This window comes from Coffea arabica, chromosome 6e (assembly GCF_036785885.1).
Source record: "Coffea arabica cultivar ET-39 chromosome 6e, Coffea Arabica ET-39 HiFi, whole genome shotgun sequence".
In the NCBI taxonomy this organism is placed as follows: Eukaryota; Viridiplantae; Streptophyta; class Magnoliopsida; order Gentianales; family Rubiaceae; genus Coffea; species Coffea arabica.
In genome coordinates this window covers 17,700,887-17,719,274 of record NC_092321.1, presented here as the reverse complement: position 1 = coordinate 17,719,274, position 18,388 = coordinate 17,700,887, and the positions used below count along the sequence as shown (strand labels likewise).

At 36.8% G+C, this 18,388-nt stretch overlaps 2 protein-coding genes across 2 annotated transcripts; one reads left to right on the top strand and one right to left on the bottom strand.

Moving 5' to 3' along the window:
* Nucleotides 1-8,097: 8,097 nt before the first annotated feature.
* LOC113722478 (BURP domain protein USPL1-like) lies at nucleotides 8,098-9,320 on the bottom strand. The gene is made up of 2 exons (XM_072055521.1): nucleotides 9,172-9,320; nucleotides 8,098-9,081 (listed from the first exon to the last, which is right to left on the bottom strand). The coding sequence occupies exons 1-2, from the start codon at nucleotides 9,226-9,228 to the stop codon at nucleotides 8,209-8,211; spliced, it is 930 nt and encodes a 309-aa protein (XP_071911622.1). The 5' UTR covers nucleotides 9,229-9,320; the 3' UTR covers nucleotides 8,098-8,208.
* A 6,676-nt stretch (nucleotides 9,321-15,996) lies between these two features.
* On the top strand, nucleotides 15,997-17,557 carry LOC140009564 (uncharacterized). Its single transcript, XM_072055519.1, has 2 exons — nucleotides 15,997-16,152; nucleotides 16,780-17,557. Exons 1-2 carry the CDS (start codon nucleotides 16,108-16,110, stop codon nucleotides 17,332-17,334), a joined length of 600 nt encoding a protein of 199 aa, XP_071911620.1. The 5' UTR covers nucleotides 15,997-16,107; the 3' UTR covers nucleotides 17,335-17,557.
* Nucleotides 17,558-18,388: the final 831 nt, after the last annotated feature.

Below are 18,388 nucleotides of genomic sequence, written 5' to 3'. Positions count from 1 at the left end.
TTTTTGCCCAATAATAAAAGAGCAAAATTTGTTATGCAACGTGCATGGTGGTTCACACATGCAAGTCCTCCGTTAGCTCCCTTGATTTTCCTTGCAGATCCCAGAAAAAATATTCCTTATGGAAACGAGCTAAACAGTGTAAATTGAGTAAAACTATAACAATAAAGGATCAAAATAGTAATACTTCCAAATGGATAATGTCCAAACTCCTAGAAAAAGTGGTCAATCTTTATTATACGGAAGTTTGTCAAAATAGTCCCTCATATTTTTAATAAACACAGTTTCAGTCACTCACATTCAAAATCAATCAAAATAGTCTCTTAGATATTAAATAAAAATGCGCCCATTTGGTCTCAGAACTCACTTTTGATTAGTTTTCATGTCAAAAAGCGCACTGTGTCTTAGGTTCCCACAATTTCAATGGCAAAATGGGAACATTCATTTCACTTGAAAAAAAGAAAAAAAAAACTGATGACAATAGCATGATCACTTCTCTAGGAATCCTAATTCTTATCCACCAAACCCATAGTCGAACAAGAAAGCATAAAGGTCACTTGCAGGTTACTCTTTCATGTTTGATTATGAGGTTGGTGGATAAAAATTAGGATTCTCTATTCAAGAGGTGGTCATATGATTGTCTTGTGCTTTGTTTTTTTTTTTTTTTTGGAAGAAAATAAATTGTGTTCCCATTTTGCCATCAAAATTGTGGGCACCTAAGAGGCGTGCACTTTTTGGCCAAAAAACTAATAAAAAATCAGCTCCGTGACCAAAAGGATGTATTTTTTATATATATTTAAGGGACTATTTTAGCTAATTCTAATTGTGAGGAACTAAAAAAGTTATTGAAAATGGAAGGGATCAATTTGACAATTTTTCCTTTATTATAATAGTATCTGCATGTGTAATATTAATGGGATCAGGGGCTTTATAAGTTTTATTTTCCACAAGTTTGCTCTTCGATGTAACTGGGTTGGAAAATGGTATAACAAAAGTTTAAATATATTGTAATTGATTTGAAATATAGTGCAATAAAATGTGAAATTACTAACTTATCCCGAAATCGAGTAAAGTACAACCCCAAATCTATGTTTTCAGAACCGGACCGGATAGCGACTCGGCCGATGTCAGGGGTCAGGGGTCAATGGGTTCGACCGGGGGTCGATAGGGGTCGAACCGGATAACGTCATAAATAAAAATTATTTAAAAATTAAAATATTATATATATAATATCTAATAATATATTGATATTAATAAAGGTATATTCATATATATTTGATGTTTCAAATATATTTAACAAGAAAATACAAAGAAATTAGAACAATCAAGTAGCAATTTATATTATTTAATAAATATTAACAAGTTTAGAATTAAAATTATGAATTTAATTGAAAAATAACATCAAATTTTAGGACAATATTTATAAAGTATCAAATATTTGAGGTATATCAATAAGTTTTAACAATTTAGGGGGTCAAAACATAATATTAAAAAGTTTAATTTTTTTTAAAAAAAATTTACTGTTAAACCGAAAAAACCGATTTTTACCCGATCAAACCCGGTTTTTGACCGGCTTTGACCTGGTTTTAAATTTTCGATTTTTTAATATGACTCGGACCGGCTACCTGGCCGGTTCCCGATTCGACCGACCGGTCCGGTCCGAGTTTCAAAACAGAGCCCCAAATCCAAATCAGGGGCCTCTCTAGAACTAAACATGTAAATCTCATTTTAAAAAAATTATTAAATTGCAAAGATTGAAATGCACAAGAAAGACGTAATCTCAAAGAATCAAAAGTATTTGAATAAGATCATAATCCAAATCAAAGTGATCAACAACCAGAATCATGTGATCAAGAGTGCCGCTATTACTTAAGAAACACTTGATTCTTTATTACTTAGAAAACCACTCAAATCTTTATCCACACGTGAATCACCAGTTATACCTTTGATTATTTTCTGCAGGTATGAACTATGAGGTCAATTGGGTGTATCCACCATGTAAGAGGCAAATCAAAACTCAGAAGAAATGTAAGAATCTATATCCAGAAACCATTATTGCGCATGACAAATTGTTTTATACGGAAACAGTACCCACCACATGCGAGCCAAGTTAGAGCTCAGAAGAAAAATGTGGCTGCTGCGGAGTCAATCTCAAGAAAACAACGTTGCACCTAAGACATTATTTTATTTTTAGCAGAAAACCTTAATTATAAAAGTAAGTAGACGGACAATCATAGAGGTCCAGTGTCGACGCATCCAACGCTAGCTCACCAAATCTTTGGATTGCATTTTTTGCCAAAAACTTTTGTGAATTTTCGTGAGAATTCTTTTATTATATATTCTAATTACATTTTTACTTTACATACATCACATTTTAAGAACAGTATTATAATATATTTTTTATATAAAAACTCTCAAATTTTGTCCTCAATTATGATTTACCCTTAAGTCTGTCATTATTGGTACCTATTTTCAGCACAATGGCATAAAAAAGACAGTTATTAATCTAAGAAACAATTATTAAATTGTAAAAATTGAAAGGCACAAGAAAGACATAATCTGAAATAGTCAAAACTATTGGAAAAATATTGGAGTCCAAATCGAAGAGATCGACAACTAGAATCATGTGATCAAGAGGTGCAACTACCACTTAAGAGCACTGAATTCTTTATCAACCCAGTTGCATTATTGATTATCTGTCGGTACGAATTATGAAGTCAATTCGATGTATCCGTCACATAAGATGCAAATCAAAGCTCAGAAGAAGTCTAAGAATCGATATCTAGAAACCATTATTATGCATACTAAATTGTCTTATACAGCAAGTTAAATTCTATCTAGTTCAAATCAGTTTGTATAATTTTTAATACATTCGGTGTAAATTTGTATGGTTTTGATATAAGCATCAAAATAATTATAAAAAATATGCTCCTTTAGTCCCAAAACTCACTTTCAATCAATTTTTAAGCCTAAAATGCACCTTCACTCTGGTTCCCACAATTTCAACGGCAAAATTGAAACGCAATTTGTTTCTCTTAAATAAAAAATACATCACAATCACATAACCACACCTCTAGCAAAGGAACCTTAATTCATATCCACCAGATCCATAATCAAACAAGAAAGTGTAAAGGTCACCTGTAGTTTACTCTTTCTTCGATTATGAATTTGATGGATAATAATTACGATTCCCTATTCAGGAGGTGATCATATGATTGTCATGTGCTTTTTTTGGAAGAAAATAAATTGTTTTCCCATTTTGCTATTTAAATTGTGGGTACCTAAGAAAGGCACACACTTTTTGGCTAGAAGACCGATCAAAAAATGAGCTCGCGGACTAAAAGGATACTTTTCTTTTGTTATATTTGATGGACTATTTTGACTAATTCTAATTTTGATGGACTAAAAAAAGCTTTTTTTCCGAAACTTTAAGGGACCAATTTGGCAATTTTCCTTTTAAAATATAATCTACATGTGTAATATTAATAGGAGCGGGGGTTGATGGGGTCTCACAAGTTTGCCTTTTAATGTAACTGAGTTGGAAAATAGTGTGACAAAAGTTAAAATATGATTTGATTGAGTTGAAAAATGGTGTAATAAAATATGAAATTACTAAATACCCGAAATCAAGTAGAAATACAACTTGTCAGACCTCGAATCGAGATCAGGGGGGCCTCTTCAGAACTAAACATGTAAATCCAATCTAAGAAACAATTATTAAATTGCAAAGATTGAAATGCACAAGAAAGACATAATCTAAAAGAATCAAAATCCAATCTAAGAAACAATGATGTAATAAAATATGAAATTACTACATACCCGAAATCGAGTACAAATGCAACTTGTCAGGCCTCGAATCGAGATCAGGGGGCCTCTCCAGAACTAAACATGTAAATCCAATCTAAGAAACAATTATTAAATTCCAAAGATTGAAATGCAAAAGAAAGACATAATCTAAAAGAATCAAAATCCAATCTTAGAAACAATGGTGTAATAAAATATGAAATTACTAAATATCCGTAATTGAGTAGAAATACAACTGGCCAGGTCTCGAATCCAGATCAGGGGGCCTCTCCAGAACTAAACATGTAAATCCAATCTAAGAAACAATTATTAAATTGCAAAGATTGAAATGCACAAGAAAGACATAGTCTAACAGAATCAAAATCCAATCTAAGAAACAATTGTTAAATTACAAAGATTGAAATGCACAAGAAAGACATAATCTGAAAGAATAAAAAATGTTTGAATAAGATTGGAATCCAAATCGAAGAGATCGATAATCACCAGAATCATGTGATCAAGAGGTGCAGCCACTACATAAGAAAAACTCTATCCTTCATCAATTAGGTAACACTCAATTCTTTTATCCACTCGTTAACAACCAAACGATTATATTTTTTCTATAAAACTTCCCAATAATTACAATCTAAACCCGCTCATAGTCTCACAAAATATGTAGTTAAAAACTCAATTTTCTTTATTCAAACCCAATTTTTGAGCAGGTCTGATCAATGTCTGTTCAACTCAATTGATTAACTCGGACCGAATACCCACCAAATCCTCGGTTCAATGTTTAGAATCGGTCGGTCCGTAAACTTTAAAAACACTCTATTATATGGTGATAGATAATTGGCAGGCATGGTGGATAGGAAAACTCGTGAAACCAATGCGTTCGGATTTTCAGCTGCATATCTTCATGGGACAAGATTCAGAGAGCCAGCGTATTTCACAGCTGCCATACATTTCTGGACCAGTCTTTCATGGGAACAGTAAGGACAGTCCCATATATAGAATAAAAGATCCAATAATGAAGGATGGCTTGACAAATATGACAGCGCTGTAACTTGGTTAATCAATGGGATGGCACTATGGCAGGTGGACCCTAATGTCAGAGCCTTACCTGGTATTCGAAAATGATGGATTTGGGGCAGGGACGGTCATCAGTATGACCGTCCCTGCACGGTTAAGGGCCAAGATTGGCCCTCAAAATTTTGTGCGGCTGAGATTACACCTGCAACCGTCCGTGCCCCGAGTCCGAAAATGATAGACACTGGCGACCGCCTGGACGAAAGGAACAGCTGAACAAGTGGTGGTGGAATGTCCAATGAGCAGACAGGGGTCTGTGGAGGTATCAAAATAGGTTATTTAAACGAATTTAAATGCTTATAATTTAATTTTTTATTTTTTTACATATTGTCTGATAAAAAATAATAATATTTTATTATTATTAGATTGATAATAAATTCAAATTTATTTGTTTAATACTTGAGTTTAAATATATAATTATTTTAAATGGGTATAAATAAGTGATTCGAGTTAATCCACTGCCTACTAATTAAATGAGTTTAATTTGATGCCCATTTAGACCTATTTAAAATTAGTGGGTGGGTTTGAACGAGTTATTGAAGCGTGAGTTTGGGTGAATCAACATAATTAAGTTTGTGATTGACACTCTAAATTAGAGGTGGCAAAATGGGCGGGATGGGCAGGATTTGCTTGGGTTCGAAATGGAACCGAATCATATGGGTTTGGACCTAACCTTACCCATATGTGTTTTGGAACTAACTTGGGCGGGATCACATTGAGATAGGTTTAGATTGATCCCGCCCAATACCCAAATCTATTTTCTATATTTTTTTCCCTTTAATTCTTTTTTATTTTTTATATAACTTTAATATTTTTATTTATTAAATTTCTTTTGATCTTATTGTGAATTTATATTTTCCTGAATTCATTTACACTCTAAAACGATCAACAGTTACTTTTAAAAGACATAACATTTTGGTAAGAATGAACATATCTTCTCCCTGGATTAAACCAAAAATTGGATTAACAAATAAAGAAAAAGATAGATATACAGACATATTCCAACCTTACCCATAATGTTGTCTGACACAAGGACTAGAAACAAGATTTTTTAACACCAAATTCATTCTTACTGACATTCTTAAAATTTCCAAATTTTGATACAAAAGAAATTCACATTAAATGCTGAATAAAGCTAGCACAGAAACGAAGAAATTGATTAAAAATTGATAACGGGGTTGCATATAGAAATCTATATAGATAACTCAACAATTAGCATAAAATCAACATAAAGGATGCTAACAGTTGTTAGTAAAGCATTAATTCTTGTAGACACCAAAATTTTACCAATTCATTTTATTTTTATTGTTATCTTTATTTTTTCAAAGTTGTTTAAATGAAATCATTTTTACTTAACTGGTTTTCTTTTGTAGGAAAGTGAAGAAAGGAAAAGAAAGAAAATGGAAGTGAAAAAAAATCAGATTTTTGCCAAAAAAAAAAAATCAAAGATGAATTTTTGGATAAATGAAATTTTTTGGGAAGATATTTAGGCCCAATGGGTACCCAAGTATTTCCCAACATTTTCCATCAAATAATGGTATAATTGGGATGCATCCCATTTTAAACCCAATATCAAATTACAATACCCATCCCGCCCAAAGTTCTTTTGGGCATGGGTAGCTCATTGGGATTTGGGACAAATTTCCACCTCTAACTCTAATTATAGGATACCCCTCCAAAAGTATTTGAATAAGATCGGAATCCAAATCAAAGAGATGGACAGCCACAATTATGCGATCAAGAAGTTCAGCTACTACATAAGAAAAACTTTTGGAATTAGCTGTTTTTTGGGGTGTTTTTAAAAAGTTTTGCTGTAACAGAGTTTTTAGATTATATTTTGGGATATTTAAGAGTAGAAGAATTTCTAAAATATATTTTTAGATATTTTTAAAATTTTAAAAAAAATTTAAACTAATTTTTAGATTACCTTTTAGAGTACTTTTTAAAAATTTTTATTGTATTTGAAAAACTAATTTTTGAAAAACACTCCCATCCAAACAGAGCTTTACTCTATTATCTGTTTGTCTTTCTTCGTACCTCTTTTTCAACAAAATGGTGTTAGAAAGACGATTATTAATCTAAGAAACAATTATTAAATTGTAAAGATTGAAAGGCACAAGAAAGACACAATCTGAACCAAACGAAGCTATTGGAAGAAGATTGGATTCTGATCAGCAACCAGAATCATGTGATGAAGAGGTGCAACTATCATTTAGAAACACTCTATCAACTCGTGAATCACCCAGTTATATCTTTGATTATCTGTGGGTACGAAATATGAAGTCAATTAAATGTGCATAAGGATTCATTATAACCGGTGATTCTAAGGATTCATTGCTCACATAGCCACACATGTGAAAGGGCATGATAATAAGGATTCATACTCACATCACTCACTTTAACCTCTTGACTCCTAACCTAAATTCGACTGAGTCGATGTCTCAACTTGAATTTCAAAACTCTGCTATGTATTAGTCCCAAAAATTGTCTACATATCGATCAATGTACACGCGGATGTTTGCCATTTTACCATAGTGAGAATAAAAAGTTTACTTTTAATAGGATACATTATTGGTGGAATCAATATATATTTAACTCAAAATAAGAGCTATGCCGATCGCAAAATTAAATTTTTACTTCTTTCGCTCTACTAAAAGTGTCATTCATTTTTGTATCCTTCACAATGTTCGTCATTTCAAAAAGGTTCACATGCTTGTTATTTTTAGTATTTGTCTATTCTTAATCGTTGTCTTTTTGTGGAGGACATGTAGTAACCATTCAGATGTTGAATTTGCAAGATAAGTTGAGAAGACAAGAATTAATATACTATTTTTAACAAGCGAGATTTTCATTAGAAAATTTTTTTTTGTGACTGATAGATTATAATGAAGAATTATCAATTGTTTCAACATCCTCCCAGGACTTGCTTAAAGTGACTAATTAGGAAGAGACAAGCACTTGTTCACCAATTAAAAGTAGCATTCTAATCCAGGCTCCTGAAAATTTGTCTTCTAAGTAAATTGTTTGAATTGATACTCTCCTAACAAACCTCCGCTCCAAGAAAAAAAAATTTCTACATTGGGGGATATATTAGCAGAAAATAGGGGGGGAAAATTGTAGGCTGCAATCTAGTAACATACGTGTTCGAGATGCTCTAAGAAATTGAAGTATATAAAACTTTGATTGTCAAAAGTAGCGCTACTACTCCACGGAGTTTTATTCGAATACAGATAATCAAACATGAGGCACACGAATTTATTGATTTCTAGTATTACACATTCAGACAAGGCGACTTAAGCTAAACAACTAAAATGCTGAAAGCACTTGAGCTCTTGGATATTACTAGATTGAAGAAGTAGATGGAACCAATACAAAGTCCTCTGCCGGGAAGAAATGGCAAACAGGGGCAGTGCCCGGTTCAATACCAAGCACTCGGAAGGAAACGTGATCATGGCTCCATTGGGAGGTATCCATGTGACATCTTGCAGTAGCTTCAACCCTATCACCATTCTCTCCAGATAGAACAGTCCTGTATAAATGATTATCACCCGGCTGATAGTGGCAACCGAAAACTATGAAAGGATATGGCATGCTGTGACAGCCAACCATCTTTAGAGTTGAAATTCGTTTAGGAGCTTCTGTGATTGTATAGTTCTGTAATCTAGCAGCATTAGATTTTACGAGGCGATGCGTTGATAAAACTTCAATATCGGTATTCAATCCCAAGATCTTTCGTGCAAAATCTACCAATGACTCGTAGGATGTGGCACAAGCCTTGGATTCTCCCTTCATAGGCTTAGTCTCGCAAGCTCGGAGTGTATGTTCCATCACTTGGGCTTTGCGAGATCCTTGAGGGAATGAAAAGTGTTGAAGAATCTGTGGGAGTTTTGCCAATGAAAAGGGGATAGCATCGGCTTGTTCTCTAGGCCAGAGATAAGGAGAGGACAAAGGACTAGGATCTCCGTCAGGGAAAAGGATACTCAATGTTTTGCCTAACTTGAGATCATCTAAAACGAAAAACACGGTTGCTCTTGGATCCATCTGATGCATCATGTGGGATGAGGAAAGAGAAGGATCGTGCATTGACTTCTTTTCATGGACGTGAGCAACATGATGTGTCTTATCATTTCGATGAGGATTATTAGCATCCATGCCCTGGAGCCTGATTGCATTAGTACCACTATCCTTGGCCTTGGGTATGATATCACAGGCTCCCTGTACAGGTTGTATAGTGTTGTAAGACAGCGAGAATTAAGTCCACAGCATATAAATCACAAAAAACAATTTACTGTCAAAGTAACTTACCAGGACAATCAACAGATGAAGGAGGAGAACACAAGAAACAAGTGCTTTGGAATCCATCAGTTGGTAGGTATTATTTCCCTTGCAAGTCCTCTTTTGAAGGTTTTCACAAGACAAGAAGCAAATAATACATATATATGGATACAATGAAGCGTGCTCGAGGAACTGATTCTTCTTTAACATATTATAATTACAATTTTACCCCTTGAAAATTACATCTTTGTTTTCTAATGTAATGTCTCATCTTGGCCTATGTTTTTAAAATGAGTTTTTTTGGAAAACTAGTTTTTATATTTGGAATCTATAGTAACAAGCTCCAAAAATAGTCTCAAAATCACTACAAATACACACGATCTCAAATACACCTAACAAAAAATATATATATATAAAAGAAGAAACTACCAGCCATTTCTTCTTCCATTCACTGCCTATCACCATCCGCTGCCTGTTGGGGAAATCGGGTAATTTCCCACTCAAAAATACAACTAGTGATTAAACCGATTCAGTAATTCCCAGGAAAGATCGTCGAAACAATTTCCTTAGACAGAATTACCATTCCAAGTAAATTCCCAGGAAAGGCTGGAGGGGTCACAAGCGGTCCCACTTAAAACCCAGTCTCCTAGACAGAACTTACGTGCACGGTGTATTATCACAATATACCCGTGTATACATAAATAATACGTACACACGAATAAGAAAAATACACCCAAATGAACCGTATAATATACTACAAATATACCCGACAAATATAGACAAATATATTGAATACTATACTACAATAGAAAAGAAACTAATAAATAAATGCGGAACAAATAAAAGAGATAAGGAAAGAACGCACCCGAAAATTGATAACGGAGTTCGGCCAATTTGCCTACTCTCCGAGCACCACTCAAGCGACCCGCTTTTATAAATTTTGGGAGAGAAGAAAGAATACAAAGAATTACAAAATCCTTTTTGGTGTAATTCTTTTGTTTTCTTTTCCTTTTGGTACAATTTAATTGGAAGGACTTGAGAGCTATTTATAGCTCTCAAGCTAAGGTTCTTCCAATAATCCCACCGATGTGGGATAGACATTAGGCCACCAAATTCAACAATTGTTGGCCTTAGAAAGGTCAACAATTAAGGCTTGAAGAATTCAAGACTTTGAATTCAACAAATCTCCACCTTGGCATAATTTCTAATCCCACCCAAAAAATACAAATCTTCTCCCTCAAACAAAAAATCAAACGGTCCTTGTGGGGCTTCCAAATTTGCGCCGTCAGGCGCCAACTCAAATGTGCAAGATATTGACCAAGTTTAAACAATGTTCAAACTTGGACCTTGTTACCACCTTGGTCAGCATATCTGCAGGATTCTCCGTAGTCCGAATCTTCTGGAGAATAATCTCCTCTTCTTCGAGAATTTCCCGCACATAGTGATAGCGAACATCAATGTGCTTCGTTCTTGCGTGCAAGACCTGGTTCTTTGCTAAGTGAATAGCACTCTGACTGTCACAAAACACGTCAATGTGTTTTTGACCAACTCCCAAGTCTTCAAGCAATCCTTGAAGCCAAATTGCCTCCTTCACAGCTTCTGTAATCGCCATGTACTCTGCCTCCGTTGTTGACAAAGCCACCGTTGACTGTAAAGTAGACTTCCAACTAACTGGCGCCTTGGCAAATGTGAACAAGTAGCCAGTCGTAGAACGTCGCTTATCCAAATCACCTGCATAGTCAGAATCACAATATCCAACTACACATTGACCAAGTGATTTATCCTGCTCAAATACTAATCCAACATCTACGGTATTTTGGATATACCGTAGAATCCATTTCACAGCTTGCCAATGACCCTTGCCTGGATCATGCATAAACCTGCTTACCACACTAACTGCCTGTGAAATGTCGGGTCTCGTACACACCATTGCATACATCAAGCTACCAACTGCATTAGCATACGGGACTTTCGCCATATATGCTCGCTCTTCATCCGTCTTTGGAGATAATAGGCTATTAAGTTTCAAATGAGGAGCAAGCGGAGTACTTACAGGTTTTGAATTTTCATTCATGCCAAAACGTTGTAGTACTTTCTTCAAATACTGCTTTTGTGTCAGACAAAGCTTGTCTCTCGTTCTATCCCTACTTATCTCCATGCCGAGAATCTTCTTGGCTTCTCCCAAATCCTTCATCTCGAACTCTTTACTCAACTGAGCCTTCAATTTATCAATTTCAACTTGGCTCTTTGATGCTATCAGCATATCATCAACGTACAAGAGTAAGTAGATGTAGGAATCATCTCGTAGCTTGCTCAAATACACACAGTGATCGTATTTGCTTCTTGTGTACTTCTGACCCATCATGAACTGGTCAAATCGTTTGTACCATTGTCTCGGTGATTGTTTCAATCCGTACAACGATTTGCTCAGCTTACAAACCCAATTTTCTTTACCAGCAACTTTGAATCCATCTGGCTGAGTCATATAGATTTCCTCCTTCAAGTCACCGTGAAGGAACGCGGTCTTCACATCAAGTTGAGCTAGCTCCAAATTCAACTGCGCTACCAAGGCCAACAAAATTCTAATAGAGGAATGTTTAACAACTGGAGAAAATACCTCATTATAATCAACTCCCTCCTTCTGAGCGTAGCCCTTAGCCACCAATCTTGCCTTGTAGCGAACATCAATCTTGTCAGGAAATCCTTCTTTCTTTGCAAATATCCATTTACATCCAATTGCCTTCTTGCCCTTCGGTAGTTGTGTCAACTTCCACGTATTGTTCTTCTGAAGAGATTGCATCTCTTCTTCCATAGCATCTTTCCATCTACCATCTTCTGTACTTCGAACTGCTTCAGAAAATGTGGATGGAACATCATCAACAACTGGAAGTGCATAGGCCACCATGTCAACAAAACGAGCAGGTTTATGAATTTCTCGTCTTGCCCTATTGACGGCAATTGACTCTTGCTGCTGTTGAGGTTCTTGGGTTGAAACCTCTTCCTCATCTGACTCTTCTTCTGTCATGGGAGAGTCACTGAAGGTGCTGTTTGTTGGGCTCACCATTATCTGCTCAAACTCCACCTGCTTCGGCGTACACTCCACCTGTTGCGGAGTACCACTGGTTCCATCTTGTGTTACCTTATTCAACATGGCAGTTTCATCAAAGGTAACATCCCTGCTGATAATGGTCTTCTTTGCTTCTAGACACCACAAACGGTATCCCTTAACTCCAGCATTAAAGCCCATAAAGAGAGCTTTCTTTGCACGTGGATCCAACTTTGATTCGTTTACATGATAATATGCAGTAGAACCAAAAATACACAAAGAATCATAATCTGTTGCAGGTTTTCCAGACCATACCTCTAATGGAGTCTTGCCACCGATTGCAGATGATGGCAAGCGATTGACGAGATGTTGAGCGTATGTCACAGCCTCAGCCCAAAACTTTCTGCCTAACCCAGCATTAGACAGCATGCAACGTACTTTCTCCACTAGTGTCTTGTTCATACGTTCTGACACCCCATTCTGCTGCGGTGTTTTTCTAACTGTGAAGTGTCGAACTATGCCACATTCTTGGCATATCTTCTGGAAGGGATCACTCTTATATTCTCCACCGTTGTCTGTTCGGAGAATCTTGATCTTTCTTCCCGTCTGGTTTTCAACCTGAACTTTCCATTTAAGGAAAATCTCTAGCACCTCATCCTTACTCTTCATAGTAAACACCCAAACTCTTCTGGAAAAATCATCAATAAAAGTGACAAAATAATACCTGCCACCAAGGGATGGAGTCTTGGCAGGTCCCCACACATCTGAGTGCACATAATCCAAAATACCCTTGGTATTATGGATACCAGTGCCAAATTTCACTTTTCTTTGTTTTCCCAGAACGCAATGCTCACAAAATTCTAATTTGCAAACTTTCGTACCTTTCAATAATCCTTGTTTGGCAAGATTTTGCAAGGATTTTTCACCAGCATGTCCCAATCGCATGTGCCACAACTTTGTTGCTTCCGCATCCTTCTTGCTACTGGAAGATGTTGTTGCTGCTGCTGTCCCAACAACTGTACTACCTTGGTAGTAATACAGATTATTCTTCCTCACACCTTTCAACATCACAAGTGCTCCCGAAGTTACTTTAAGAATTCCATCTCGCATCTTCACTTCCAGGCCTTTTGACTCCAAGAGTCCCAAGGAGATGAGATTCCTCTTCAAATTCGGCACGTACCGAACATCCTTCAGGATTCTGGTGGATCCATCATGATTACGCAGCTTGATTGAACCTATCCCAACTGTTTTACATGGATTGTCATTTCCCATGTACACAACTCCACCTTCAAATTCTTCAAATTCAAAGAACCACTCCCGCATGGGAGTCATATGGTAGGTACAAGCTGAATCCAAAATCCATTCATCTGGATGGGATGTTAAAGGTGATACAGCCAAAGAGAAATCTGATTCCGCATCACTTTTGCATTCTGCAATATTTACGTCTTGCGGAGCTTTCCCTTTTTTCTTCAACTTTGGACAGTCTTTCTTCCAGTGCCCTTTCTCACGACAGAAAGCACACTCATCTTTGGCAACTCTGCTTTTCGATTTGGACCTTCCTCTTCTCCCCTTTGATTGGCTTTGTTGACGACCTCTTGCCACTAACGCTTCATCTGCTGCAGCTACTTTCTTTTTCATTTTATCCTGCTTTCTCAATTCACGACTATACAAAGCAGAACATACAGCATCTAAAGACACATTTTCCTTCCCATGAAGTAACGTAGTTTCCAAATGTTCAAATTCATCAGGAAGGGATGATAACAACATCAAAGCCAAATCTTCATCTTCAAAATTTACATCTAAATTAAACAGGTCTGCTACTAATTGATTAAACATAGTGATGTGTTCATTCATAGTAGTACCTGGTTGGTAATCGAAACGGAACAATCTTTTCTTCATTAGGAGTTTATTCTGACCACTCTTCTTCAGAAATTTCCCCTCCAATGCCCTCCACAATTTCCATGCAGAAGTCTCGTTCTTGAAAGTATATTTTTGCTCTTTGGACAAACACGATCGAATAGTTCCGCATGCCAACCGATTTATGGTACTCCACTCCTTCTCTTCTATGTCATCTGGTTTCTTTTCTTCAATGGCAATGTCAAGACCCTGTTGGAAAAGGGAGTCCATGACTTCGCCTTGCCATATGCCGAAATGGCCAGTACCGTCAAATGTCTCCACTGCCACCTTTAAACTTGACATTGGAATTCTCGACCATGTGGACGAGGAAGCCGATGCCCCAGATACAATTCTTGACGTGGAATTGTCAGATGCCATTACAGACTCAAATGATAGTATTCAATATAACAAACTACAGACAAGCCAAAGGACGAACCTTCGGCTCTGATACCACTTGTTGGGGAAATCGGGTAATTTCCCACTCAAAAATACAACTAGTGATTAAACCGATTCAGTAATTCCCAGGAAAGATCGTCGAAACAATTTCCTTAGACAGAATTACCATTCCAAGTAAATTCCCAGGAAAGGCTGGAGGGGTCACAAGCGGTCCCACTTAAAACCCAGTCTCCTAGACAGAACTTACGTGCACGGTGTATTATCACAATATACCCGTGTATACATAAATAATACGTACACACGAATAAGAAAAATACACCCAAATGAACCGTATAATATACTACAAATATACCCGACAAATATAGACAAATATATTGAATACTATACTACAATAGAAAAGAAACTAATAAATAAATGCGGAACAAATAAAAGAGATAAGGAAAGAACGCACCCGAAAATTGATAACGGAGTTCGGCCAATTTGCCTACTCTCCGAGCACCACTCAAGCGACCCGCTTTTATAAATTTTGGGAGAGAAGAAAGAATACAAAGAATTACAAAATCCTTTTTGGTGTAATTCTTTTGTTTTCTTTTCCTTTTGGTACAATTTAATTGGAAGGACTTGAGAGCTATTTATAGCTCTCAAGCTAAGGTTCTTCCAATAATCCCACCGATGTGGGATAGACATTAGGCCACCAAATTCAACAATTGTTGGCCTTAGAAAGGTCAACAATTAAGGCTTGAAGAATTCAAGACTTTGAATTCAACACTGCCACCAGCACTTCCCTTTCTTCACTGCCACCACCATTCCTCCCCCTTCCCTCCTGACTCCCCTTCTCCCTCCCTCCTTTCCTCCCCTTCCCTCGCTCCACAAGAAAGCAAGTGGTACACCTATGAGTCATTGCATCAATTCCACGGCCTCCGTATGGATCCGCATTCAATATGGATCAATCTTTTTTTTTTTTTTAATTTTTATAGATAATATGGTGGATCAATCTGGAATTTATTCTTTTTGAGTAAAATGCACAAAACTTTCCTATGATTTGCACGTTATTGAACCCCCTTCTCATTCAAAAATATCCAAAAGACTTTATTGGTTTAAACTGATAGGTAAGGTGGATGAAAACCGTCTATATTGATATAAAGAAAAGTTTGAAATTCCCATACTACCTTTACTTTTAGGTAATAAAGGTTAATTAAGGGGCTTAATTATAAAACCATCTCTATTAGGGTTCTTTACCACCACTTCTTCTGTTAATGTGATTGAATAAAATCGGGCTATGCATTTATACCAAAATAATGACTTGTAAATTTTCAAAATAGTGACACTTTTTATTCATCATTAATTACAATGTGAATATCTCTATGAACTAAGTTGAGTCTTGAAAACACTGGCAATGTACTGTTATTTGAAATCGACGGATGATTTTAGGAAAATGCAAAATTTTTGGTAATTTGTGGATTGGTGTACGAAGGCAGCAACTTCTCAAATCGAACCAACCAGCCACGTGATCCATGCCATAGTCTTGCCAGCTTCACTTGGCTATCCTCTTGTATAAATAGCCGTAGCCCCAAGAGTTCTTACACCGTCAAAGTTTCATTTTGAGCTGTTCAAACTTCAAAGACAGGATGCGTTCATCTGTTGCTCTCGTTGCGTTCTTTTCAATTGCCCTGGTAAGATTTCTCAAACATCAGTACTCTATTTGAGTTCATAAGAGATAATTCTTTGATTGTTAGACACACTTAAATCCGTTAATTGCTCAGCATTATTATGATCCTCTCAATTAAAGCTATGTACTTGGAAAAATTCCTCCTTCTTCGCTTTCACACACTATCCTCAACTCTAACCACCCCCACTCCCGGCGCCGGAGGGATTGGAAACTCTTCTGATTAAGGAGAGCAAAGCTGACTTGGTGGCTTTCTAGTTCTATGGTCATAAAGCTTCCCTTTCAAACATTCCAATGTGGGCTGTACGAAACTTAAATGTCACTGTAACTTGACTTTTGACACTTGACTTTTGTTAGTTAGAGGAATTCATCTCCAATATTTCCATTATACAGGTAGAGGTAGGCTGAGAAGGTCTTGGTATAATGGGTAAGGTTCAGAAGCAAGAAATTAAAGGTCCTAAATTTATGTAAAAATCTTTTAAGTTATTCAAGGTTCACCTGTATAGAATGACACTTGAGCAAGACCCACAAGGCTCATAATTTGGTGTGCAGCCTACCTTCCCCGCTATATTTACTTACCTAATATATATTGATGCTGGTTTCTTCAATTTTGTCATTTGCCCCGAATGTGCAGCTTGCATGCTTCACGGAGGCAAGAAAGGACCCCAGGGGCATTTTGCGACCTGCTGCCGGTCCTGGTGCTTTTACTGAACAAAATGAGCACCTTGGGTCTAATACATTGAAAGAATTTGAGTCAAAGCCTGGATCCATTCTCCACGCAGATGAGCCTAGATCCATTCTCCCTTACCATGGTCGTGATGCTAATTCAAAGGAGGAGAAACCGCAAATGAAAGATTTTGAGTCAAAGCCTGAATCCTTTTTAATCCTTTACCGTGGTGACAAAGCTAACTTGCAGGAGGGAAAACCGCATATGAAAGATTTCGAGTCAAAGCCTGAATCCCTTTTATTCTTTTACGGTGGTGACAAAGCTAACTTGCAGGAGGGAAAACCGTATATGAAAGATTTCGAGTCAAAGCCTGAATCCCTTTTATTCTTTTACGGTGGTGACAAAGCTAACTTGCAGGAGGGAAAACCGTATATGAAAGATTTCGAGTCAAAGCCTGAATCCTTTTTGATCCTTTACAATGGTGACAAAGCTAATTCGCAGGAGGGAAAGCTACATATCTAAGATTTCGAATCAAAGCTTGGATGAATGCTCCTTTACCATAAGGGAACCCGCGATGATGCTAAGCAAAATTAGGATAAATCAAACATGAAAGAATCAAAAGTGAAGTGAAGGTCTGTATCGCTGCTTTTGTAGCATAGTCTTGATGTTGCTTCCAAACAAGAGAAATTCAATTCGCTTGAGACTGGATTTCTGCTCTGTCAAGAATAAGTGTAGTTGGTCTTAATTTCTTAGTGTTGGAGTGAAAATGTCTCGCTTGTAATGCAATTCCTCTATTAAATAAATGCTGTGTTGATTTACTATGGTGAAACTTTTAGTTGTGTTTAGTGCATCTTTGTTTCTCTCTTTTTTTCCTGTTTCTTTTTTTTTTTTCCCCAAAAAATCTGGAATAGTCTTGGTCAGTTGGGCTTCGCCATTATATTTTGTGATCAGTATCCCACTGGAAAACAAAAATACTTTTGACTTCTTAAGCTTTCGATCTATTCGGTATATGGGAGAGGCATAGCAGAAAATTACTCGATGAATTTCTCATATGCAGCATCTATGGGAAGGAAAAGCAGACAAGATCTGGAAGGGATATTCTGAAATTCCACTGCATCTTTTGAATAATGTTAAAGAACTGTGACTATAAAGGATATTGTTCTCGGTACTAGGTAGTAGGCCCATGGTTCAAACACTAGGGAGAGTCGGAGACTGACGACTCGACTGTTCCACCTAACATTGGAGATCAAAGAATCGCCGAGAACTCGGAGAAAAACTCGATCGACTCAGACCTAGTTGTCTCTAAGACGAAGTGAAACGGGCGATTCGACCAAGTCATCCCCAATTTTTTGCCAGCTTTTGTTTCTTTTTGCCCTTTCCTATTTTGCTGCTTTTTTGTAAGAATTTCAGTGTGTGTGTGTGTTGTGTGTTTGTGCATGGGGGAGAGAGGGAAAATTCCAGCCGGTCTAACGCTGGCCAGAGTTGATGATTTCCAGCTTCCGGCAACTTCGTTAGTGAAGAAGGAACCAGTGCTGCAGCGGGCAGGAGTTTCCCGTGGGGAAGATGACTCAGTTTT